Source organism: Poromitra crassiceps, assembly GCF_964638095.1.
Source record: "Poromitra crassiceps genome assembly, chromosome: 5".
NCBI classification, from domain to species: Eukaryota; Metazoa; Chordata; class Actinopteri; order Beryciformes; family Melamphaidae; genus Poromitra; species Poromitra crassiceps.
Genome location: NC_139642.1, coordinates 56,420,723 through 56,447,004, shown reverse-complemented (window position 1 = coordinate 56,447,004; position 26,282 = coordinate 56,420,723). Strand labels below are relative to the sequence as shown.

The 26,282-nt window shown below is 43.7% G+C and overlaps 1 protein-coding gene across 1 annotated transcript in view; it reads right to left on the bottom strand.

Annotated features, from left to right (window-relative positions):
* LOC310776627 (uncharacterized protein) overlaps positions 1-23,872 on the bottom strand; it is a gene marked incomplete at its 5' end in the record, with an annotated part of 44,101 nt that extends 20,229 nt beyond the window's left edge. Inside the window, 2 exons of the mRNA XM_083636802.1 lie at positions 7,763-7,861; positions 23,375-23,872. Coding sequence (XP_083492928.1) covers positions 7,763-7,861; positions 23,375-23,872 — 597 coding nt within the window. The remainder of the gene's footprint in view (positions 1-7,762; positions 7,862-23,374) is intronic.
* Between the last annotated feature and the right edge of the window lie 2,410 nt (positions 23,873-26,282).

Sequence of the window (26,282 nt, the reverse complement as noted above, 5' to 3'; positions counted from 1 at the left end):
CGTCTTACAACAACAGTGGAAAATTACTGGAAAATCGTGGCGCAAGTTGCTATTTAGACTGTAAACAGTGGAAAAGGAAGTGACGGTGGCAGGAGAGGTGTGCTGTACAGGAAGCTGGGAAAAAAGGAAGGGCTGTCCCAGACTCTATTTTTCCAATAAAAATAGACTCTGGGTTCCTAGATTGTATGGCCCCTAAATGTGACACCATCAGACACACTTTAAAGTAAGACCGTCCTTTTGACCTTGATTCCCTCAAACTCTGTCATTGTAAACTGTTGCTTGGCTGGGCCTCTCCCTATTGTCACTACAACTTGGTTTGTGTGCCAGCTGAGCTGGCTACAACCTTATAAATGACTTCCCTGTTCTCTGTTCACTTTCAAGAACCACAATGCATCTCTAAGTTAACAATAGGTAGACACTCCATGACAGCAAACTCCTAAAACACTTTTGAGTGATTTCCTCAACATATGTATATTTTGAAATATGAATATTTAAGTCAGGGAAAAAGTAACCTACCATTAACACCGCCATTTAGTAAGGTGATATATCTCAAATGGAAATCAGGGACATTTCCAGTTCGGGAGTCAATATATCAGTAAAATATCCAATGTTATTATCTAATTTGCAATAGCGGCGACCATATGCAAATTTCTGAATTTTGAAAAAGAGGGGGTATTTCTGGGGTATCTATCAGTGAATGGCCTACCCTCAAGGTCCCACCGGCCCCATAACCCCAAATTAATAGAATAAATACAAGGATGTAAAGTAGGCTCAATTACTTTTAATTAGTCTTAAATTCATACCTCACAGTAAAATAAATAATGATATAATAAAACAAACACAAAATGTACAAAAGATGTGATCCAAAGTCAACATCTAAAATTTACATCACAAGAAATATCAAGTGCAAACATTGCGAGAGTGTCAGTGACTGAGAACACCTTCAAAAGATGAGAGATAATAAAAGTATTTTCATTCTAGATTAAAAAATGAGTCCGCTGGAGCCCATTTTTTTTTATTATTTGACCTTACTGTATAAAAATGACCTATTGTGAGCTCTAGGATCATCACAGTCTCATGAAACTCTTCTAGACCCACAATTAGACACCTCGACCATTCAGAAAATGTTCAGGTACATTGAAGATAAGTGCGTTTTCAAATCGTCAAAATTTTCAAAATCGCACAAATCTCCAATTTTCAAAAGTTATTGATATTGCATCACAATATTAGGTTTTCTAAAGATTTTTTACAAAGTCATGAGGTCTTCAGGTGGAGTGTTTAGGTGTTTGAGGGTGTTTTGGGGAGATTTGAATTATTTAAAGTTAAAGTTGTCACAATGTTCCTTATTCTGATAGAATTTGGCTTTATGGCATATTCACAGACTGCAGGAAACCAACAAAAGGGAGGCTAGTGAACGGACTGTAGTTAGTGTATCCTTCAACCAAACCACGCACGCACGCACGCACGCACGCACGCACACACACACACACACACACACACACACACACACACACACACACACACACACACACACACACACACACACACACACACACACAGTTGGAGTAGATCCAATTTGGCTGTGCCTTCTGTGAATTGGTTAACCTACACAAGAAAAATAGTGTGTAATTTGATCCACAAATTCTAATTCATTCACAGCTTATATCATTATTGACAGTGAAAACAAACACACACACACACACACACACACACACACACACACACACACACACACACACACACACACACACACACACCAAGTTATTTGAGGACACATGCTAGAACTGGCCTTGACAGGTTGACAGGTTGTTTTCATCAAAGATGGCGATGACGATGAGTATCTGGATGTGGTGGCCAACTTTGTCACATGGTGTGAGCAGAACCACCTGCAGCTCAACGTGTCAAAGACAAAGGAGCTGGTGGTGGACCTGAGGAGGGTCAAGGCTCCGGTGACCCCTGTTTCAATCCACGGGGTCAGTGTCGACATAGTGGAGGATTACAAGTACCTTGGAGTGTACATTGACAATAAACTAGACTGGGCTAAGAACTCTGATGCACTCTACAAGAAGGGGCAAAGCCGTCTCTACTTTCTGAGACGGCTGAGGTCCTTCAACGTCTGCCGGACCATGCTGAGGATGTTCTATGAGTCGGTAGTGGCTAGTGCCTTCCTGTATGCTATTGTGTGCTGGGGCAGCAGGCTGAAGGCAGCGGACGCCAACAGACTCAACAAACTGATCCGTAAGGCCAGGGACATTGTGGGGCTGGATCTGGGCTCTCTGACTGCGGTGTCAGAGAAGAGAAGGTTGTCCAGGCTACGCTCCATCATGAGCAATGACTCGCACCCACTCCGACCACGGCGTGCTAGTCAAACACAGGAGTACGTTCAGTGAGAGACTGATTCCACCTAGATGCAATACGGAGAGGCACAGGAAATCATTCCTGCCTGTGGCCATTGGTCTATTTAATGCCTCTCTTAAAAGAGCACCTCGGAGACGCTCAGTCTCCCTGAGACTGAGCCAGCCGATAGGTTAACTGTGCCTGGCTGAGCCACGTGTAACGTATAGGGCAAGCCGACTTAATATAAGTCCAGTGTGCAATAATGATAATTGGCACGGAATGTATACTTACTCTACGTATTTTGTTTACTTAGACATATTCTACTTATTTTTGCTTCTATCGCATTTACTACTGTTATTCTATGCTATGTTGTGTTCTTATTCTGCTTATATTGCTTAATATCGCATTTACTACTGTTATTTTATGCTATGTGTGTGTTCTGTGAGCGAGCTACTGTAACTTGTCCCAATTTCCCCCCAGGGATCATTAAAGTCTTTCTGATTCTGATTCTGATTCTGATTCTGATTCTGATTCTTCGTAATCGACAAGGAGAGGCTACAGAAACAATAATTTGACATTTGAATAATTTATTCATGTCCACATAAATACAAGTATGCAAAGGACATAAACACTAATAGTGCAATAAAATATTGGGAGTCAGTCAGTAAGTGCCTAGTCTCGCTGGCCAGCCTCCTCTCCCTTCCGTACGAGGAGTCTGGCGCCGCAGGTCTCCCTAACTGGGATAAACCCTCCCCTGCTCTACTCTGCTCTCCCATTGGAGCGACTGTTTCGGCGGCAGCCGGATGTCCGCTCCCGGCTTATTACAAACTCGTCATTGGCTCCGACCATGTCAATCAGAGCGGCTTCCGCTCCCTCCTCCCTGTGTGTCGCTGTAAATAGTGCCCTGCCCCCTCAGTGAAAACAACAACGCTAACTAGCTAGCAAGCTAACGGCAGAAACCTACATGCTAACTCGTTGCTACACGCTGAAAACGGCAAGTTGGATTGTTTGAAACTATTTTCCAAGGGCACTGCCGCTAAGCACCGCCCATCGCAATCCCACTATGGAGACCTGCGGCGCCAGACTCCTCGGACGGAAGGGAGAGGGGGCTGGCCAGCGAGACTAGTAAGTGCCCAAACGGCAACCACAATAATGCATAGACAAAGGATAACAACACACAGGATGATGACAATGGCAGTTCAACAAGTGAAGTTGAATAACGAAGTTTCAGGAAGAGTCACCTTAATGTTTCTCACTTACTCATTTCCCTCTCTCCTTCAGGTGTTATGCATCTACCTGATTAAAGGGGCGTAGGAGGTTTTGCTAATCCAATCACAGCTGGCCACATCCTTCCCATTCAGCCAATCGCAGCTTTAGCGGCAAACTTTAAGAGCTGTTCCCTTCTCATACTCTATCTGCTGTCAATTCAGTGCTGCTACAACCCTCCTCCACCCAATTCTCCTCCATGTCAGAGAGCCCTTCTTAGTTCACCACCACCAGGTCTAGACTCCACGGGGGGATATCCTATTCTACTCACGGCTTCACTACCCCCTTCATAATCACCATGACATCTCACGATGACGTCAGCATGACGTCTCAGAGTCGTGATGGAGTCTAGGGCCATGTTCACATTACAGGCAAATCCGATTTGCTGATAAAGTCATTAATCATCATTATCTTGATTGGTTTCCCAAATCTGATTTGGGAGCGTGTCCGCACTGCCACAAATCTGATTTTCAAGTCAGACCTGTGTGTCCAGACCTAAACAGCCTATCTGCATGGGTTGCTATGGTAACGACGTGGGCGTCAGTAAATACGTACTTTGGTGGCGTGGTTTTCATGCGCAGAAGCATTTGATGACGAGTTGCGAGTGACGTTCAAATCAGATTTGGTGGATCTGTGCATCCGCACTGAAGACACATCAGTCAAAAGCACATTTGAAGCAGATTGGAAACTACCTCCATATGTGATTTGGGACAAGTGACACAAATCAGACTTGGAGCGTCCAGACTCATAAAACCAATCTGGATAAAGTCATTAATATTTTGTGAAATATTAATAATAAATTAATAGGTCACTAAAGTTCACAAATCAGATTTGGCCTCCCGCGATTAGATTAATCGCCAAAGACTTTGAACTTTTCATAACCTTTGAACATTAATAATCTGATTAATTAAGGGAGACCAGCCATCTGAAGGCCTCTCACAACCAACTTATGTAACGTGACCCAAGCTGCCAAATATGAAAACTAAAAGATTACACCTGTAGCCCAGGTGTGAAATGGTCTGCTCCAGCTGTTGATATTTCAGCATTTTGGTTGTTAGAAAGGCCTCCTCTAGGCTGTGGTCAAAGCTACAGCCAACCTCTAGAACAAACACCTCGCTATGATTTTCATTGACAACAACGTCAGGAGTGTTAGCTGGGATATTAGAGAACACATCTGAATGGTCGTAGTTAGTGTATCCTTCAACCAAACCACACACACACACATGCACGCACACATGCACACGCACACAAACACACACACACACACACACACACACACACACACACACACACACACAGAAGAGTGCGAGTAAATTGTGACAAATTGGTCAGCTTTAATTAAAGTGCCAACAGGTCACATTGTATGTATTTAACTATAGACCTTATTCGCTAACCCCGGACAGCGCCATATTGTTGACATACCGTCCTGCAGCTGACAACTATAGTAACGGCCTTATTGTCATTTCTGTTCCATCACAAAATAGCGATAGTGATGACAGCAATAAAAACCCCAGAGTTGTTGTTTGTATGCTGCCATTAATGCCTGTAATAATAAACAAAAGAAAAAACGAGGTGAACAGACTTTGCTGTGAGGAGCTGTCAGAAAGTTTCACCTGTCTCTCCTAACTATCCACACATCTCCTGTGCTGCTGACGTATCCTCCGTCTCGCTCCCTTCACGTCTGTGGACGGTAGAGATAGAAACAAACCACGGGGACTTTATTGCTGTCATTAGCCGTGTGTAACGCAGGTCACCACCCGGATGATACAGGTAACGCTAACGGTGGCTAGCTTCCTATAAACGCTGCTCTCCCATAGGCTGTCACTTAAGAGCTGCTGCGTTATGTCGAGAACATGGCGGCGGTGGGCGTGCCCGTACGTGAGTGAGTGACGTCAATCGAATAAGGTCTATAGATAATGAGTATATCTTGAGTTGTGTTTGTAGGTGTCATTTTGGTATGAATTATACTTATCCTGAAATGCCATAAATAAGCTCCATGAAAGAAAACATTCTGGGCCTCGTTAATTTCTAAAGGGGAGGGGGGGGGGGCACTGTAAGATGTCACATAAGGCCTCAAAATGTCCAGAAACGGCCTTGGTTACTAGCTAATGGATTCCTTTTTCCTTTTCGTTTCTCTCAATTCATTATAATGATGAAAATCCAAAGACGACTCACCTAGGGCGAGGGGCACACCCACACCCTCCCACACTGACGCTTGAGCACCATCGGGCCATCATAAATCATTGTAGCCTATAATAAACTGCACTTAGTGTAAGTGCGCACTTTAATGGTACAGTAGGACGCAACGATTTATGATGACCACCAGATGGACATCCTACAAAGTCACCAAAATTCCATCATCGCTTCAATTTTGGCCGGTGTTTAAACAACACTACAGCTATTATAGAGAATGCATCGGAGGTTCAGTCATTTGCTACTTTAAAGTCAGACTCCTCCCTCAGAACATAATGATGGTGTATAACACGGTGTTAGACCAATACGTCTACCGTTGTTCATTCTAAATAGCAATACTTAAAAGGAACACTCCGCCCATTTTCAACCAGCTTTGTATCATTAGAACATCAGTAGTATATCAGAAAACTGTAAACTGTTTTGAAGTCTGTCATTTAGTTTGACAGTTATTGAGTGTTAAAGTGTGGACCAGTGACATCACTGGTCCACACTAACTCAAATTAATAACTCATTAACTCAAATCAACTCTCAATAACTGTCAAACTATTCATCATTCATCTAGTTTGACAGTTTAACACCCAATAACTGTCAAATTAAATGACAGACTTCAAAACAGTTTACAGTTTTCTGATATACTAGTGATGTTCTAATGATACAAAGCTGGTTGAAAATGGGCAGAGTGTTCCTTTAAGTCCTTTATTAACTCGGTGCTTTCAAGTTACCCTGGTGATGTTCTCCAGCAGTGGTGTAAAGTAACAAAGTAATAATATTTTTTTTAGTACTGTATCATTCTGTGGGCTACTTGAGTATTTATATTTCTGTTGACTTTCACTTTTACTCCACTACATTTCCTAAATGAAAAGTATACTTTTACCCCACTACAAAGCATCATACAAAGTAGCCTACAATTATAAGAAATTCTGTAGCCTGCAAGCAAGCAAGCAAGCAGGTTTGGTGACTCAGTGTTTATAGCTTGCAAGTTGTTGTGTTCACAATCGACAGCACTCCATTCCAGTTGGTCGTGGTTATGCAACATAACTTAAAATTAACTGCCACTTTAAATTCACGGTATTACTTTCAATAGCCTATAAAGTAGGCTACATTTAATGTCAGTAAATTAGTCTTTCACATAATGGGCTATTCAAGCCAGGTGACTTTACCTTCTACCAGTCATTTTCTAGTAAGGTGAAACTTTTACTCGTGTGTGGCTTCCAGGTGGCTATTTCATCCACCACTGCTCACTAGAGGCTAACATCCAACGAGTACACTGCTGTGATTAACTTATCTGTTGTCCTATCAAGCAGCTTTCAGCAGCTGATCATTATGCTAAACTAATATATCACAGAGGCAGCCTTGATCAATCATGTCTAAAAATGTAAACATAAAATAAACAGTGGGCTAATGCATTCCCACGCTGTTATTGTTGTGTCCGTTCTGAAATCTCAAGTCGGAGCCTCCATACTCCAACCAGCTGCAGTCTGCTTTGAATAACGCCATGTAACGAAATAGCCTATGTTTTCTTAATTGCACAAGGGGGCGCCTACTTTAAAATTTAACGAAATGAAAGGAAAATAATAATAATTCCGGTTGCATGCAGAATAGCTACATGCTTTTGTAACGTTATTTTTCACTCTTTTATAAGAAGTAGACTTCAAGTGGGGTGAGGAGAAGGAGAACCAGAGGAGCATGACATTTGACCAACTTTACGGTCGAGCCAAAACAAAAATGTCTTTATCCAGGTGTAGATCTAGTAGGCTATATTTTGTCTCCCACGTTTTATTCTACAGTCTATTAGGCTACAACAGTGCGGTCTTCCAGCGCTGTTAATTACCGTTTAATTTGAGCCCAGATAATGAATCGACGTTGGGATAAGCAACAGGTGTAATTTGCGTCTCTTTTCCCTTTTTACTTGTTAGAAACATACAGTATAGCCTATTAAAAACATCCCTCTGAGAGGCTTTCTTACCGGTGGTGATGAGAAGCGGAGGTGCGTCTGCGCCACAGGTGCGCCCGTCAGTGTCGCGCTCTTGTTGCTGGGCGTGTCTCCACACAACAGATTTGGCATCTGCAAAATGCCAATGCCAAAACAGTGGGCTAATGACGTCACCTAGAACGGATCCATTTGCCCTCTCTGTTTAAAGATGGCTCAATAGTGTCAATGATTAATGTGCAGGTTAATCATCAGGTAATGCAGCCAGACTCCTCCCTTAGAACATAATGATGGCGTCCATGTTAGACCAATAAGTCTACTGTTGTAAAGTTAAGACACGAATTGACAACCGTTTGCCATGGGCTGAGAGTCAACAGTTTTCCTTCCAACCGACGACAGCAGATTATTTCACTATGAGTCCCACTCTATACCAATCGATAAGATCAGATCAAATCAGATAAGATACGATAAGTTTTATTAATCTCACACCTGAGAAATTCACTTTGACTAGCCTATTCAATTTGTATAACTAGGGCTAGGCCTATATTTAATCCAGACACCCCGCTGACACTTGTGTCAAATGCCAAACTCATAAAGGAACCCTTTCCCATTGTATTTGGGAATGTGAAAACAAAGATACAGACGTTGGGCCTATATACCCTGTAAATCTATATTTGAGGGAGCCTGACATCAGAATGGTTGATTTCTGCTTAATACACACAAAACTTCTCATAGCTATGTACTTGAAGAATGTATCATGTCCTCACATCAGCCACTGGCTTAAAGAACTATCATCCTGTCTTGCTCTGGAAAAACTAACATATAGTCTCAAACGTATAAACTTGATACATTTTTACACCAGTGGCGCCGGAACGAGTTTGCAATTAGGGGGACATTTTTATTTTTTTTGTCAAAAAAAAAAAAAAAAAAAGATTTTTTTTTTTCCAAATTCTTTTTTTTGGCAAGAAAAAAATGACGTTTTTTTTTAATGTCTGGATGATTTTTAGCCATTTTTAGAGGAATATCTAATTTTAAATTAACATTAGGATTATACTGTAGTGATGTCATTATTCAGTATTTTCTCCTTTTCTCACTCACTTGGTGACCTGCTCTCCCTTTAGGTAATTTTACAATTACACTACAACAGACAGCAACACAGGCAGAAACACTGAACTTATTATTATTATTATTATTATTATTACCACTTCGAAACACAGTGCAAAACTTGTCATCGCAACACAAAAATAAAATAACAATAACCGTATACGATTATAGCAGCAGCCAATGACAGTGAGTGCAGTACAGAGTCTGGGTCTGTCTGTCTCTCAGGTGTCATAATCCCACGGCTTTAACAAAGCCGTTTTCCCACATGCGCTTTGTACCGCTAAATGACCGGAACGTGGTCTATTGCCTGCATGTGAGAAAGTCGTCGTGCCGGTATAAGCGCGACCCCGTCATCGGGGAGATTTCACCAGTTTCGAGCCAGTCAGAAGAGCGGTATGCGCGTGCAGGCGCAAGTGTAGAACGGGTCCAGTCATTTGCCGGCATGGGCGAGGTGTACACACGTTGCTTAATGTTCCAGCGGGCATAATCTAATCATTCGCGCACATTAAAGCAAACTGGCAAAATTATCTTGTGATCTCTCCTCTCTGCTGCCTGCTCGCTCTCTGGCCACAGTCGTTCAGTCCTCCTCCTTCAGTCACAGGCACAGCCCGACAGGGACACAGACGAAGCAAATGCACGAAGCGAAATGTGGAAGTATTTTGCTTACGTTGCCGACAGCGAAGGCAAGCCCGGACACATCAAACGAAGCCAGTCTGTAAAAAGTGCTTCAACGCGACGCAGGTGAACGGATAAACAAGCAAACTTATTTCATCATCAAGAGTTTTGCCGACACGTCACTCCCCACCCGCTCTGCAGTGCCGCCCCGCCCCCCAACATACAGGCAATTTAGCTGCTAGATTCCCATATGCGAGAGCCGAAGTGTGAAGGGAAATGTCCGATATTGACTTACAGGTAATTTTCCGGTACGCATGTGGGAAAACGGCTCAAGTGTCACAGGCTGTGTAAACAGTGTAAAGTGGGCTCTCTGTAACTTGATCCCCGGGTCTGTCTGTCTCAGGTGTAATAATCCCACAATGATCACGGCTTTAACAAGCATCACAGGCTGTGTAAACAGTGTAAAGTGGGCTCTAAGCGTCAGGGGCAGTTGCCCCCTCAGATTTAAAAAATGTCCCCATGTCCCCCTTGTTCCGGCGCCAGTGTTTTACACATTTTGGGGCCTCTTTCTACATCTTCTTGAAAGTGAAGATTTGCAACACAATCTGGATTCATAAACCCTCTCATTGCTTGTCCTATAGGTGTTTGATACTACTGAATGCGGAAGGATTAGGTCATCATATATAGGTAAATTAGATTGGTCACGCCTGGGGATGCGTAGCCCTATAGGAGGCGTGGCTGAGGTGTGGCCCTGCTCCTGAAACCCGCTTAGTAAGCTTTGAATAGTGCAGGCGATTGTGCACTGCGCATGCCAATAGAGCAGGCGAGGCCACGCAGCAGGCGAGCTGCGGGCGAGGCCGCATACAGCGGTTTCGGCCCCAAAGGATTTTGTGTGTGTGTGTGTTTTGTTTTTGTCCCGGTCTGAATCGCGACATTGAATACATGTCAGAATTTAAAATAATCATATATATATATATATATATTTTACATTACATGAACAAGACAGATGAACAGGCTCAGACACAAGACAAGAGAAGAAAAGGGGAAAAAAACATACATACATTATCGGCATTGAACATTACAACTTGATGCTACCAGCCGTCTAGGTGTGTCTATGTGCTTGTAACGGCCCGGCCACATCTACGCGCCGTTTGACGCGTGCTGACGCTGCTGCCCATCCACTTTGTATTGAACATGCTGCTCGACGCCTCGCGAAGCATGCTGGGAGACCAGACGACGCGTAGCAGGCTTGTGAAGCGACAGTGGGCAACAGAGGGGGCGGGGTGGAGTTTGACAAAGTATAAAGCTAGCCAATTGAGCTCGTCCTAAGACCTATCCTACCCTTCCTGTCCTCTTCCACTTCCTCTCTACCACAAATTTTCAAAGAAGCAAAGTAAATCTAGCAGCATTTCCACGCCCACCAAGCGTTGAGCGTCAATACTGCCAAGCGTCAGCCTGCGTCAAACGACGCGTAGATGTGGCCGGGCCGTAAGAGACATTGTGCATGGAATCCCAAGCAAGGGGTCCATAGGAAACCAACCGGGCGAGTCACCCGCCGTCCTAACATCAGTCATTCTTAACCACATCAAAATAGGCCAAAAACGGGTCCCATATAATCGAGAATCTTTTGAGCAAGTTGGCTCTCAGGAACCTGAGTCTCTCCATCTGTATAACAGAGATCATGTCCATCAGCCATACCCGAAAAGAAGGTGAAGAGGACGACTTCCATTCCTTCAGAATGCGTCTTTCGGCAAAATAATCATAATTCTTGACATCATCATCAACAGTTATACCAATATTATTGCCGGATAATATAAGTAGGGTTCAAGACAAAACTGTAGTTACCAAGTGGGAATTAGCAAGAGAACTGATTTTTTGAGTGTGTATGCTCAGCTGTTAAATTGTTTGCCATATTGATGGCATTAGAATGGATTGAACAGGGTACATGCAGCAAAATATGAATAGATTCTTTGTCTGCCGTCGCAAATTAAGACCTACAGGTACCTATACTGCAGAAACCATCAGGATCTGCTTTATGCAATCTTGTTTGTCTAATTTAAGGATGGTTATAGGCAAAGGGGGAAATGTCACATCCATGTAGGTCCCAGCACATTCACATTATCCTGGGAAATAAGAGAGCAGATACGTTTGCAAAAGAAGCAGTCAAAAAGGGAATTGTTGAAATCAATATTAAGATATCAAAATCAGAGGGAGGGCAAATATTAATAAAGAATGCAACAGCACTGGGATCAGGAGAGAACCGGGAGACATTTGCATTTGATACAGAAGTAGTGTAAGAAACAGGGGAGGAAACAGAAGACAAGAGGTCATAATAACAAGATTGAGAATAGGACAGGCAATACACAGCATGGGGGAAACATCCAACCTGTCTTTGTGAACATTGTCAGGTGGCAGAAACAGTGAAGCATGCTATCATCAACAGCAATACAGGTTGGAAAGGAAGGGCATGATGGAGGAGAGGGGGAGATGGGGGATAACAGGATCAGGGCTGAAGAATGTAATGCAGTGTGGTGCTATAGAGGGCAGGGCAGGAGATGATTGATTAGCTACCTTCGGAGCGCAGAACACTGAGCTAACTACACTGTAACTCCAGAAGATGGCAGCAATGCAACTCCAAGTATGCAAGCTTCCATTCGAGAAGAAGAAGAAGAATTTTATTTTCAAATGTTCCTATGCATCCAACTTTGGGATTACAGGAGTAGTTTACAGTGAGTGAATAGTAAACACATGCAAAGAACGGACTTGGAACCCACCTAGGGAGGAAATGCTGTAAACCACTGAGCCACTATGCAAATTGAGTTAGTTCAATCGGAAATTTAATTCAATCGGAAATTGATGGAAGACTCTATGATGCCATTAAAGCTCTTTACCGAGCTCCAATAGCTTGTGTTCATGTAAACGACTTCAGAACGGGCTGGTTCCCAACCCCCTTTGGGGTGAAACAGGAGGACGTAGTTTCACCTACTTTATTTGCCCTTTTTCTTAATGATTTAGCCCTTCTGATTAAAGATGCTAATCCTGGTATTAAGGTGGACGACACAGTCCTGGGTATTTTGTTATACGCAGACGATATTGTCCTCCTGGCCGAATCAGAAGATGATCTCCAGGATATGTTAAATATTGTTAACACTTGGTGCTTTAAATGGAGATGAACAATTAATCAAGGGAAGACCCAGATTGTCCATTTTAGAAAGAAAGGTGTGCAGAGAAGTACTTATAATTTTCGTTTTGGTGCACTCCCTCTGTCTTATGCTGACCAGTACAACCATCTTGGTTTTATCTTTGATGAATATATGAGTTTTGAATCTGGTATTAATTCCCTTTCTGAATCTGCTGGTAGAGCCTTGGGGTCGGTGCTGAATAAATTGAGAGTGTGTCTCATAAGCCCAACCCCTCATAGGCACCGTTGGTGTGTGACACGTAAATAAAGAAATCAATCAATCATGTAGTAAATTCAAAAGATTTGATTTCGTGCAAAATATAATTTTGCAAAACAACACTGTCATGTAACATCTCACTGCAGTGAGATGTTAGACAATTCAAGTTGGACTGATTGTATTGTGCTATGCAGCAGCACTGCATAGCACAGAGGGCATTGCCTTCATGGCCTCTGTGTAAATGCCACCCTGGGGGAGACTCGTGTGTAGCCATACAATCCATTTTCATTCAGATATCTTAAGGTGAGTGGTCATGTGACCCCTTTGAAAATGGCCATGTCATTTTTTCCCCTCACCAAAATGTTGCCTGAATTTGGAGCATTATTTAGCCCTTTGCCAACAAGCTAACACAACAGGCTTGGTAGCAATTAGGGGTGTCACAATATATCGTCCCACGAAATTTCGCGATAGTAAAACGTCACGATATGTATCGTTGAGATGAAATCTCATATCGCAATTTTTTTTTTTTTTTTTTTTTTTTTTTTAATAGACTAAGAAACGTCTTTGTTTGTTGAAGTTCAATGTGTGGAAAGTAGTTCAGTTGAACAAGTCTCTGAAGAGACACATGAGAAGTTATACAGGAGAGAAACCATTCAATTGAGTTTCTGGCAAAACTGTTTACTTGACAGGAAAAACTGAAGATGCATAAAAAATAGATTAAGAAAAGTCTTGTTGTTTGAGTTTGAAGAAAAACTGAAGATGCATAATGAGAATTTATACTGCTGAGAAACCTTTTAGTTCAAAGTAAATCTAAGTGACGGTGTAACTCATTCTATTTCAAGATAAGCCTTATCTCCAATCTCATGCTTTTTCTAGTTGTTATTGTAATAACAATTTCCCACAACAGCATGTTTTGTATTTGTGCATTTCAAATAAAATACTACTTTTCCAGTCATATATTGTCATTATTCAAGTTTAAAAAAATATTGTTAAAATCGTATCGTATCGTATCGTTATCGTGAACCCAGTATCGTGATACGTATTGTATCGTGAACTGAGTGTATCGTGACACCCCTAGTAGCAATGGATGCTTTAGGGCTTTAGGTTTCCTACAATATCAGTATCTTCACTGTGGCTTTAAAAATGAGATCGCTACAGCCTCTGAAAGACAATAATGTCAGCCACGGACGCCAGCGTCCTCAAGGAGTAGCCTTTTAGACTTGCAGTTACAGCCCCCCCCCCCCCCCCCCCCCCCCCGCCAGCAGGGGGTGCTGCAGCCCCCTCAGCACCCCTACCTCCAGCTTCCCTTGCTATTAAACCACACAATAAAAAAAATATTTCGTACAGTAACGTCATTACGGGACAAAACAAATGTGATTGGTGCTTGTTTAATTAACATTTAAACACAAAAAGCCTCATTGAGATTTAAAATAAATCTCAACAGTGTCCTACAATTAGCCTACTGCATTTAGAGAACACGCAACAGATTACGGACTGTTCGCAGTAATTATAGGGTAAGTAAAACATGAGCGGGCTGTAAACACGACAGATAGCTTGAGGTATAGCATGCACACCGAAATGCATCCAGAAATATGCAGTGACTCGGACTCATAATGCAAAGAACAAACAGAATTTCCCAGCTAATGCACAGCTTCACCTGCATAGGAGTGCCAAACATGATAGTTTGTATGGACCAGGGGTGTTCAAGTAAGGCTACAATTTCAAATAATTGTCCGTATTTTTAAATGTATAATTAATAATAGGTCTACATGATTAGCCTATTATTTATATTACAAATGCCAACTATGTACATTTCAACTTTTTTTTTATTGTGAAGGTTTAATGTGCTTTCTGAAATATAAGATGAAAATGCAGATTTTTATCTTCTCAGACTTTTCTCTTCTAATTCATCACTTATTAACATGACAACAAACTGTACATTTGGATCATTCAGATCCAATGAGGGAAATATAAATCAGAAACAAGAAACAATTTGCACAATGTCTCTCTCTTTGTCTGTCTGTCTGTCTGTCTGTCTGTCTGTCTGTCTGTCTGTCTGTCTGTCTCTCTCCCCGGGAGCATGATTGGATACTGTAAGTCTTCATGATAATACTATAGGCTACTCTGGGAAGCTATATTTCTGAATAAAAAATAAAATCCAAAAGATGTTAACCAATTCAAATCTTATATTTGAGATGAAAGTAGCCGGCCTTTGCCTTGATGTCAAGTTAAAGGGTTTGGAAAGAAATTCACACTTTAGACATCTTCCTCCTCCCTTTCCCCTCCCCTGCTCCCCCTCCTCCTCTACACTGACAGGACAAAATCTCATAGCCATCTTTAGTTTACAGCCTGGTGAATCTTGACAGGGATTTTCACAATGAAACTTAACTTAACTTAACTTACACACACAGAGGAACTTATTTACTCAATCTTAATGAAAGAAATGCATTTTTGCTGGGAGAGGAGCAAAATAAGACAATTTTTTTTATGCCTGATGGACTGTCCTACTGTGAGATACTCTGATGTTCCAGTCAACAACTTTTTGACAAAACCTTTTCTTTCAACAAGGAATTAAGGATAAAGAAGTCATTCTACAGGTTACCCAGGGGAACTAGACTGGGTTTCTACATAAGAGATCTACCTAAAAGGATGTCCATCATCAAGAGAAATGTAAGTTATTACAGTACTTAACCTTTATCCTATAAACAGAACTAATGGCACAACAAATACATATATTTGCTATTACAGAAATAATGGGTGTCGTTAACCATATAGCATACAGTAATAAATTGAATAAGGTGTGTGTGTGCGTGTGTGCGCGCGCACATGTGTGTGTGTGTGTGTGTGTGTGTGTGTGTGTGTGTGTGCGTATGCATGTGCGCGCGCACATGTGTGTGTGTGTGTGTGTGTGTGTGGGGGGGGGGGGGGGGGGGGGGGGACCAAACCAAAACTAAACACTGGCAGATGTCTCTTTCATGCGCATTGTTGCAGACAGATGCCGCTATTGGGAGGAGTAACTATTAAATTAATAGTTATTCCCCCGAATAGCCTAAAAGTGGCCTATGACCAATTAACTTCCAAATGAATTGCTTGATTCATTCATTCATTCGTTCATTCATATTCTCTTAAATGTAGGCTATTATGTAGGAAATTGCCCAATGCAATTGATTAGAATTGATCCTTATAGGATATATGTTCTTTTTAAATTAATATAGGCCTAAATTTAATGATTGCATTCAGTGTGATTGTAAACGTTGGCGGGGCCTATAATTTGCATCAATAAATGGACACAAGAGCCTTTAAGTCCTACCCAGACGTCCGCATTACTTTGTTACGTTATTTAGCCTACGTTATTTTGATGTAGCCTATCGCAAAGAGGTGAAAATGCATATAAGCCCCCAAAACATAGGCTACTTAAAAAGCCTTTGATTGTTGCTGGAAGGATACGTCTTTTCATTTCCATGTGATGCAATACATCTTTCATGATCTCAGCTTGAGAAGTTTCCCCACATCCTGTTGTACTGTAGCTCTACTATCGGTGAAAAGCACGCGCCCCTTCCATGCGCCCGACCCGTCCCGCGAGTTTTCTGTGCGTCCGCGGAGCAAGTCTAACAACATTTCAAACCGTCATTCAGCCAGACCAAGCAGCTGAACATTGCAGGACTTGCTCATCCCACTATGACTGGAAGGCTTCTTGCCCAAAGTGGGAAATCTTCTCAAATGCTCCAATTGGTTCCATTTGTATTATTGGGAATTAGGAATGTCCGGGTTCATTCAAAGGTCAGCATGTCACCTGACCTCTGATTCCCGACACCGATCTCGGGAGAGCCTTACCAGCCCCGACCTCAAAATCCATGATGGCAGCTCTGCGCTTCAACAGTATAGTGAAAGTTGTAGTAAATACTATTTATTAGCACTTCCGTCTTATTTGTGTCTCATTAAATCACACAACACAACTTCTATCTGTGGATATGTTGCTACAGTGTTTGTATGCGAAATGCGTTCTTCTCAACTGTTATTGCTAACAATGACTAGCCTGGCTAGAGCTAACCCTGGTTGGGGTTGGTTGGGGAGGCATACCCACAGTGTCAGGCGGGAATCGAAACCAGGACCGTCTTGCTGTGAGGCGAGAGTGCGAGGTGAGAGCGCTACCACTGCGCCGCATATGCATAATAGTAGGGATGCAGCGGTATAAAGTGGTTTGAAAACGTCACGGTATCAAAACCACTAAGATTTGCCGTCATACCTTCCCCACGGTATCAGCTGTTTGCCCAAAACAAAGTGCCCAGGTCGCTTGTGTTACCGGCCTCAGGTCTAGGGGTACCTGGGCCAATAGCTATTTAGCTTCGCAGTCCTGGATGGCTGCGGAGCAGTAAGAAACGGGACAAGAATCAGTGTTCAACCAACGGACGCCATGTTTATTTCGGTGTCTGACCTCTGACTTGCCTGACGTCACTGACACAGCGTTGAGTTGGTTGTTTCCTACTGAACCTGGTATTACAGCGACACCTGCTGTCACAAGAAGTAATAGCATTTGAGACAAAATCTAAAAAGAATGTATGGAGAGCCAACTTATAAAGTAGCTAGCGATTTAAATGATTTATATAAAAAAATAAGGGGGTGTAAGTTATTTACGTTACTTTTCATAAAGGCCATTTTCCAACCCTCTACACTCTCCCCTACTTTTAAAGATGTCTCCTGACATCTGGAGCTACAATAAGTCGTCACCGTCATGAGTTAAAGAAGAGTTTCAGAAGAGTCATTACTATCTAAAGAGTCTGTCAAGTGTTTTAAATCAAGTTTCAGTCCTCAGTCTAGTATGACCAGACTACTGGTCTTGGCACAAAGTTAGTGTCTGGGAAGACTAGTCTTGGCATCCCAGGACTTGACATGAGGTATGGTACACCCGGGAACACAGAGTTGACTCCAGGCATGAAAGGTTGGTATGAAGGTTGTCCTAAACTGTTATAAGTGAACATTCCTCTGGGTTGTGGTGCACGCGAGGATCTCCTTACAGTTTGTTCACGCGGGGACTCTGGTTCAGGTTCCTCCACTATTTCCCGGTGTTCCATTTGGATCTCATGTCCTTCCTGATTTGTTTCTGTATCGCCCACCCCTTGTAAAACTGTTTGTTTTTGTTGCTGTGTTGGCCTGTGAGCTGGTTCTTGCATGCGAGCTGGTTCTTGCATGTGAGCTGGTTCTTGCATGTGAGCTGGTTCTTGCATGCGAGCTGGTTCTTGCATGTGAGCTGGGTCTTGCATGTGAGCTGGTTCTTCCTCTCTAACTAGCTCTTTGTCAGCTGATACATTTCTCACAGGTTGAAATTCATGAGCAGAAGGGTTCAGTGGGTGCTGCGATTCTGGGTGAGTATGAGGTCTAATAGGAGTCATCCTATACACTGGTATGGGACGGGGGCTATATGAGTCCTCTTCTTCGTCAGATTCATAAGAGTCCTGTCCTCTCATCTCACTGTTGTTTGTTGTCTGTCTTGTTTGTCTCCTTTTTACAGGTTTCCTTCCAGGATCTTCCCAAGGTGAGTCTCTCTGCTTTGTTCGTTTCTTTTTTTCAGGTTCCACTCCATTCTCTTCCAGCGGTAATGCATTCACTGGCAGCAAGAGGTTTCGATGGAGAACCCGGATGACTTTGTTTCCAATCTCAGCTTGCACTTTATACACAGGTCCTTCACCAATTCTCTCAATGACACGGTGGACTCTCTCCTCCCAGTAGGCACGGAGTTTGCCGGGGCCGCCTCTTTCAGAGAGGTTCCGCACGAGTACCCTGTCTCCTGGTTGGAGTGTGGCACCTTTCACACCTTTGTCATATTGTCTTTTTCCCTTTGCTGATGATTTTTTACTATTTTCTGAGGCAATCTGGTATGCCTCCCGCATCCTACTTGCCCATTTTTGTGCAAACATTTGTCTGTCTGAGGTCTCTTGTTCAGGTTTCAGGTCAAAGAGCAAGTCGATTGGCAAGCGTGGGGCTCTTCCATATAAGAGAAAGAATGGTGAGTATCCCGTAGCTTCATGGGTAGTGCAGTTGTACGCATGCACCATGTGAGGCAGATGTTCTTTCCAGTCAGACTTTTTCTGTTCCTCCAGAGTCCGAAGCAGTTGGAGAATTGTTCTGTTCAGTCTCTCAACAGGATTCCCCTGCGGGTGGTATGGGGTGGTACGAGAGTGAGCTATACCAGCCAGTTGTTGGAGTCTCTGAAACAGTGCATTCTCAAACTCCCGCCCCTGATCGTGATGCAATTTTTCAGGGTAACCGAATCTAGGGATGAAATCCTGGAATATTTTCTCTGCCGCTGTCTTCCCTGATTTGTTTTTGGTGGGGTACGCTTGGGCAAAGCGGGTGAAATGATCAACTAGGACCAGTATGTATTCATACCCTCCTTTGCTTCGCTCAAGGTGGAGGTAGTCCACTGAAACAAACTCGAATGGGGCGCTGGATGTTATTGAACCCATGGGTGCTTTGTTCGGGACACAAGGCCGCTTCTGCTTAATGCAAGCACATCCTCTTATCACGTAATCCTCTATTTCCTTCTGCATAAAAGGCCAAAAGAACCTCTCTCTTGCCAGGTGAATTACTTTGTCCGCACCAACATGTCCCATATCATCATGCAAGTTCTTAAGCACCATTTGTTTCAGTTCAGTGGGGAGAACCAACTGTTTCCTCTGAGCAGCATGTCGATAGAGAATTCCTTTGTCAAGTTTTAGTTTGTTCCATTCATGTACTAGTCTCCTTGTTTCATGTGACATTTGTCTTTTATCCTTGTCATTTGGGATCCATCCTCTCTTTTTCAGTGTTATGACCTCATTGATGGAAGAGTCATTTTTCTGTGCAGTTCGGATGTCCTCGGGAGTGAAAACAGGTGCAGTACTATGTGGTGGGTCATCATCAGGTGTTGAGTTGAGGACCAATGCTGCGGCCCATGGCGCAGCCTCTTTCTCCACTGCCTTGTCCCCTTGCCAGACAGCTGTTACTAAATCTGTGGGTACCATTTCTGTGTACTCACCGATGCGCTCATGGAACTTGATGGGATAACGCGACAGTGTGTCAGCATCGGCATTCATTTTCCCTGGCCTGTACTTAATGTCAAAATGAAAGTCTGCCAACTCGCCAACCCAGCGGTGGCCGACTGCATTGAGCTTTGCTGTACTCAGTATATACGTCAGTGGGTTGTTGTCAGTATATACTGTGAAGGTAGGGGCATAGTAGAGATAGTCTCTGAATTTTTCACAGATCGCCCACTTCAGCGCGAGAAACTCCAACTTGCCCGAATGCAAATGATAGTTCTTTTCGGCTGGAGTGAGTGCTCGGGAACCATAGCCTATGACCCGTAGTTTACCTTCCTGCTGTTGGTAGAGCACAGCCCCGAGACCTTCGTTTGAGGCATCGGTGTGCAGAATAAACGGCAGATCACAGTCCGGATAGCCTAGTATAGGAGAACTGGTTAGTATATCCACAAACCTGGAGACTACTGCACTGTGCTCTGGAGTCCACTGAACAGGTGTCTTAGATGGCAGCTGACCATTGTTTGTAGTTCGAGTTCTGCCCTTGGTAGCCTTGGATCGACTAGTTTGATTGGATTCATTTGGGCCATTTGCAAGCTCAAAAAGGGGTCTGGCTATTCTAGCAAAGTCTTGGATGTAAGAGCGGTAGTAGCTTAAGAACCCTATTAAAGATCTAACCTCCCCCACTGTCTTGGGCTCCCTCTCTTTCAGGTGTACTACTGCTTCCAAATCTTTGGGGTCTATTTGGACTCCTTCATTTGACACTACACGGCCTATGTATCTAACCTGCTGTTTGAAAAGTTCACATTTCTTAGCGCGCAGTTTGATACCGTGTTCCCTCATTCGCCCAAACACCTGTCGTAGTGACTCTATGTGACTATCAAAAGTTGTTGAGTAGCATAGCACATCGTCTAGGTATGGCGAACAACACTCATCCCTCAACCCTTCTAAAACTCCCTCCATGCATCTCTGAAATGCTGCAGGTGCATTTGTGAGGCCGAATGGGAGTCGCACCCACTCATACAAGCCCCAAGGAGTGTTAAATGCAGTGAGGTGTTGTGAACTTTCCTCCACAAAGCCCTGGTGATAGGCACTCCCCTGGTCAAGTATTGAAAACCAGGTGTAGCCTCCAAGGTTGTCCAGTAGGTGTTGGATGCGTGGCAAGGGGTGTCGGTCAGGGATGGTTTTCCGATTTAGTTCTCTGAAGTCGACACACAACCTTAGGCTGCTGTCTTTTTTTCGCACGCATACCACAGGAGATGAGTATGGTGATTTTGACTTCCTTATCCATCCTTGATTGAGCAAATTCTGTACGTATTCTTTTACTTCTCTGTATAAAGGCTTTGGGATTGCATTGTAGCACTTCTGTACAGGTATTTCATCTTTTAAACTGATTTTGACTTTCAGGTTTTGGATGCAGCCAATATCACTATCTTCTTTGGCAAAAATATCAGACTCTTCGTACAGCATTTTCCTTATTGTGTCTTGCTCATTTTCCTCTAAGTGTGACAAATCAACGGGTGGGTGCCATTTCTCATTGACTGAAGGAGTTTGATTGTCATTTAACTGTTGGGTTTGCTTTTCAGAGCGTAGGTGAGCAGAGCAGGTTTCAGCTTTCATGGACGGTTTGACTGGTATATCATTTTGCAGAGGGCAGGTAAGTGGTTTCACATCAGCAACTTCCTGGAGTGTGCCTAGTTCTGTTCTCCCTGACAGGAAAATGTCATGTTTGGTAACATTCTGGATCGGGATACTGACAACTTTGGATGAACCCCTGGGGACATCCACAAGAGCAGCGAACAGCTCTAAACCTTCTGGGCAGTGGCTGTCTATAGCTGGCTCATACAACATTGACCCCCCTGCTGGCCATGCCCTCACTCTGCACTTCACCTCACCTATTTGACCTGCAGAAATTGTAAGCCCTTTCTTCCCTGACCTGACATCATACTGAGGAGCTTCTTCGTCTGATACAGTTGCACTGAGAATAGACACTATGGCCTTGACTGTATTTTCACTAACACTTAACGCTTCTTTTAGCAGTAAGCTAATATCCATGCTGTCTGTCTGCTCATTCCCTTTGATTATCTCTGCAATAACATTTGACCCCAATAGTGGAAAGCTGACACAACTTTGGCCTACTAACATGGGAACCTGCACTGCTACACTCCCATGGTTTACACTCACTATCTCTAGAGTTACATCTATCCAGCCATCAAATGGGACATCGGTACCATTAGCTGCAGTGACCTCTAAAGGTTTGTCGGCTAGCAAACTCTCAAGGGGTTGGATCGTGACATTTGGTAACTTCTTATCTACCCACTCTCTCCCAACTATCGTTACCTGAGCTCCTGAGTCAAAAAGCATCTGCACTGGGACCCCGTTGATGGCACAAGAAACCGTGCACCGTTTTCCAATGAGTTGGGCAACACGTTTTTTTCTTGTTTTGGGTTGAGCATTCACTGTCAGTGGTTTCTCGGTTTGAATGGAATTTACTTTTACAGGGGACGTTGCAGTTGTCTCAGTCAGTGGCTGTCCCTCTCCAGTGACTGCGCTCCGTTTCCCGACCATTGTCTTTTCAGGCATCCGACAGCTCGATGTCCCGCCTGACCGCAGCGAAAGCAGTGGGGGCATGACATAGTTCCCTGTTGCACGCATTGAGCACAACGGCCTTTGGTATCAGTCCTCCCAGTCTGGGTGCTTCTCTGGGGTTGCCAAAGATCTTGGGGAGTCTCACTGTCGGCTTTTGTAGTCAGTTTAGTCAAGTGTTTTGTCAATGTCGACACCTGCGCCGTCAATTCCATGATAGCAGTCTGATTAGCTTGTATGTTACAGTTAACTTCAGTCAGCTTTGTCTGGTCAACTGGTCTGTTGTCACCCTGCTGAGCGGAGCTAACGATTGCTGGTTTAGATTTAGTTACAGTGCCAAGGCGTTTGAGCCTGTCGGCCTCTTCACTAGCAGACTTAGTGATTTGATCCAACAAAAAATCATCGGTCACCTGTAAGTCTCTGAGGTGAGGTTTAAGATCACTCCTGATGTGGCTATTTCTTTCAGTTAAACCTTGGTAAAGCGTATGGAGGAATGTACCCTGTACCAGCCTTTTGTCATAACTAAATTCACTATCGCTATGTTGTGAGGCTGATAGAACACGCTGTTTGAGACCCATAATACGATACATGAATTGCTGTGAGGTCTCTTTCTCCTGCTGTTTAGCATTACTCAATTCGTGGAAGAGTTCTGTGCTACTTTTCTCCCTGATGTGAGATCTGAGAAACCGTTGTAACTCATCTACTGTGAGGTCATCTTTGTTGGTTAGCATTTCTCTGAAGTTACCTGGTTTAGTTACTTTTATCACTGTTCTGATAACCTCAGATTCACTGAAACCTTCTTTAAGACCCTCATTGATTTGTTTGCAGATACTGTTGTACGGAATTTCAGACCCTGAATCAGATAGTTGACCGCCATGGATCTTAAACTCTCTACGGGGTAACAAACCTGCAACGTCAGTGAGTCTTACTACCTGATCAGAACCATACGAAGATGTGCTGACTCGAACACCCTTATTCACACTGACTGGAGTAGTAGACCTGGCTGAGATGACTGGCGATGACCGTGTCGGTGGGGATGGAGATTTATGCTGGGAGTCAGCATCTTCGATTTCCACCCTGTCCTCCGACCCGTCTTCCGCGTGAGGAGTGTCCGAAACGTTTTCCTTCTGAGCAGTGTCCGTGCCATCTTCCGTGTGAGCAGTGTTCGCAGCAGCTAACAAGATCTCCACCAGATCATGGAGAAGCAGCAGGCAAGACATGCCTTCATCTTCCAATTCCTTGAGCTTGTCACTCCTTATGAAATCGACAATCACATCGAACAGTTCGGGTTCAGTTGTGGTGGATGTATCGATCTCTTTCTTTTGTTCATTACCGATTTCGCGTACCACAGTTTGCAGTTGACTGAAACTTAAAGCTGGCAAGTTCTTCTGCAGTTTCCAGATCAGTAGCCGAGAATCTGAAGAAGCCATCGTGACTGGATTCCCTGAAGCCGTGGCTCTCTGGATGACGCTGTGGAGGCAGCCTTCCCTGAAGCTCTGGAAACAGGATATCGCAGTTGCAGTGGTGGCGTTCTCAGCTGGATCGCCGGACGAGCCCCCAGTTGTTACCGGCCTCAGGTCTAGGGGTACCTGGGCCAATAGCTATTTAGCTTCGCAGTCCTGGATGGCTGCGGAGCAGTAAGAAACGGGACAAGAATCAGTGTTCAACCAACGGACGCCATGTTTATTTCGGTGTCTGACCTCTGACTTGCCTGACGTCACTGACACAGCGTTGAGTTGGTTGTTTCCTACTGAACCTGGTATTACAGCGACACCTGCTGTCACAAGAAGTAATAGCATTTGAGACAAAATCTAAAAAGAATGTATGGAGAGCCAACTTATAAAGTAGCTAGCGATTTAAATGATTTATATAAAAAAATAAGGGGGTGTAAGTTATTTACGTTACTTTTCATAAAGGCCATTTTCCAACCCTCTACACTTGCAGAGTGCAGCTTACGTGGCCTCTCCCCCTGGCTGCATGCCTACCTAGACTGTATTTACAACCATGTGTGTGATAATGGCTGAAGCAGGAATATTTCGGCTATTGTAAGCCACAGAGATACCATGTACTGTGCAGCATTGTAGTCACAGAGACCATGTACTGTGCAGCATTGTAGTCACAGAGACCATGTACTGTGCAGCATTGTAGTCACAGAGACCATGTACTGTGCAGCATTGTAGTCACAGACACCATGTACTGTGCATCATTGTAGTCACAGAGACCATGTACTGTGCAGCATTGTAGTCACAGAGAGACCATGTACTGTGCAGCATCACAGAGAGACCATGTACTGTGCAGCATTGTAGTCACAGACACCATGTACTGTGCAGCATTGTAGTCACAGAGACCATGTACTGTGCAGCATTGTAGTCACAGAGACCATGTACTGTGCAGCATTGTAGTCACAGACACCATGTACTGTGCATCATTGTAGTCACAGAGACCATGTACTGTGCAGCATTGTAGTCACAGAGACCATGTACTGTGTAGCATTGTAGTCACAGACACCATGTACTGTGCAGCATTGTAGTCACAGAGAGACCATGTACTGTGCAGCATCACAGAGAGACCATGTACTGTGCAGCATTGTAGTCACAGACACCATGTACTGTGCAGCATTGTAGTCACAGAGACCATGTACTGTGCAGCATTGTAGTCACAGAGAGACCATGTACTGTGCAGCATTGTAGTCACAGAGACCATGTACTGTGCAGTATTGTAGTCACAGAGACCATGTACTGTGCAGTATTGTAGTCACATAGACCATGTACTGTGCAGCATTGTAGTCACAGAGAGACCATGTACTGTGCAGCACAGAGACCATGTACTGTGCAGCATTGTAGTCACAGAGACCATGTACTGTGCAGCATTGTAGTCAAAGAGAGACCATGTAATGTGCAGCATTGTAGTCACATAGACCATGTACTGTGCATCATTGTAGTCAAAGAGAGACCATGTACTGTGCAGCATTGTAGTCAAAGAGAGACCATGTACTGTGCAGCATTGTAGTCACATAGACCATGTACTGTGCAGCATTGTAGTCACATAGACCATGTACTGTGCAGCATTGTAGTCACAGAGAGACCATGTACTGTGCAGCATTGTAGTCAAAGAGAGACCATGTACTGTGCAGCATTGTAGTCACATAGACCATGTACTGTGCAGCATTGTAGTCACAGAGACCATGTACTGTGCAGCATTGTAGTCACAGAGAGACCATGTACTGTGCAGCATTGTAGTCACAGACACCATGTACTGTGCAGCATTGTAGTCACAGAGACCATGTACTGTGCATCATTGTAGTCACAGAGACCATGTACTGTGCAGCATTGTAGTCACAGAGACCATGTACTGTGCAGCATTGTAGTCACAGAGACCATGTACTGTGCAGCATTGTAGTCACAGACACCATGTACTGTGCAGCATTGTAGTCACAGACACCATGTACTGTGCAGCATCACAGAGAGACCATGTACTGTGCAGCATTGTAGTCACAGACACCATGTACTGTGCAGCATTGTAGTCACAGAGAGACCATGTGCTGCGCAGCATTGTAGTCACAGAGACCATGTACTGTGAAGCATTGTAGTCACAGACACCATGTACTGTGCAGCATTGTAGTCACAGAGAGACCATGTGCTGCGCAGCATTGTAGTCACAGAGACCATGTACTGTGCAGCATTGTAGTCACATAGACCATGTACTGTGCAGCATTGTAGTCACAGACAGACCATGTACTGTGCAGCACAGAGACCATGTACTGTGCAGCATTGTAGTCACAGAGACCATGTACTGTGCAGCATTGTAGTCAAAGAGAGACCATGTACTGTGCAGCATTGT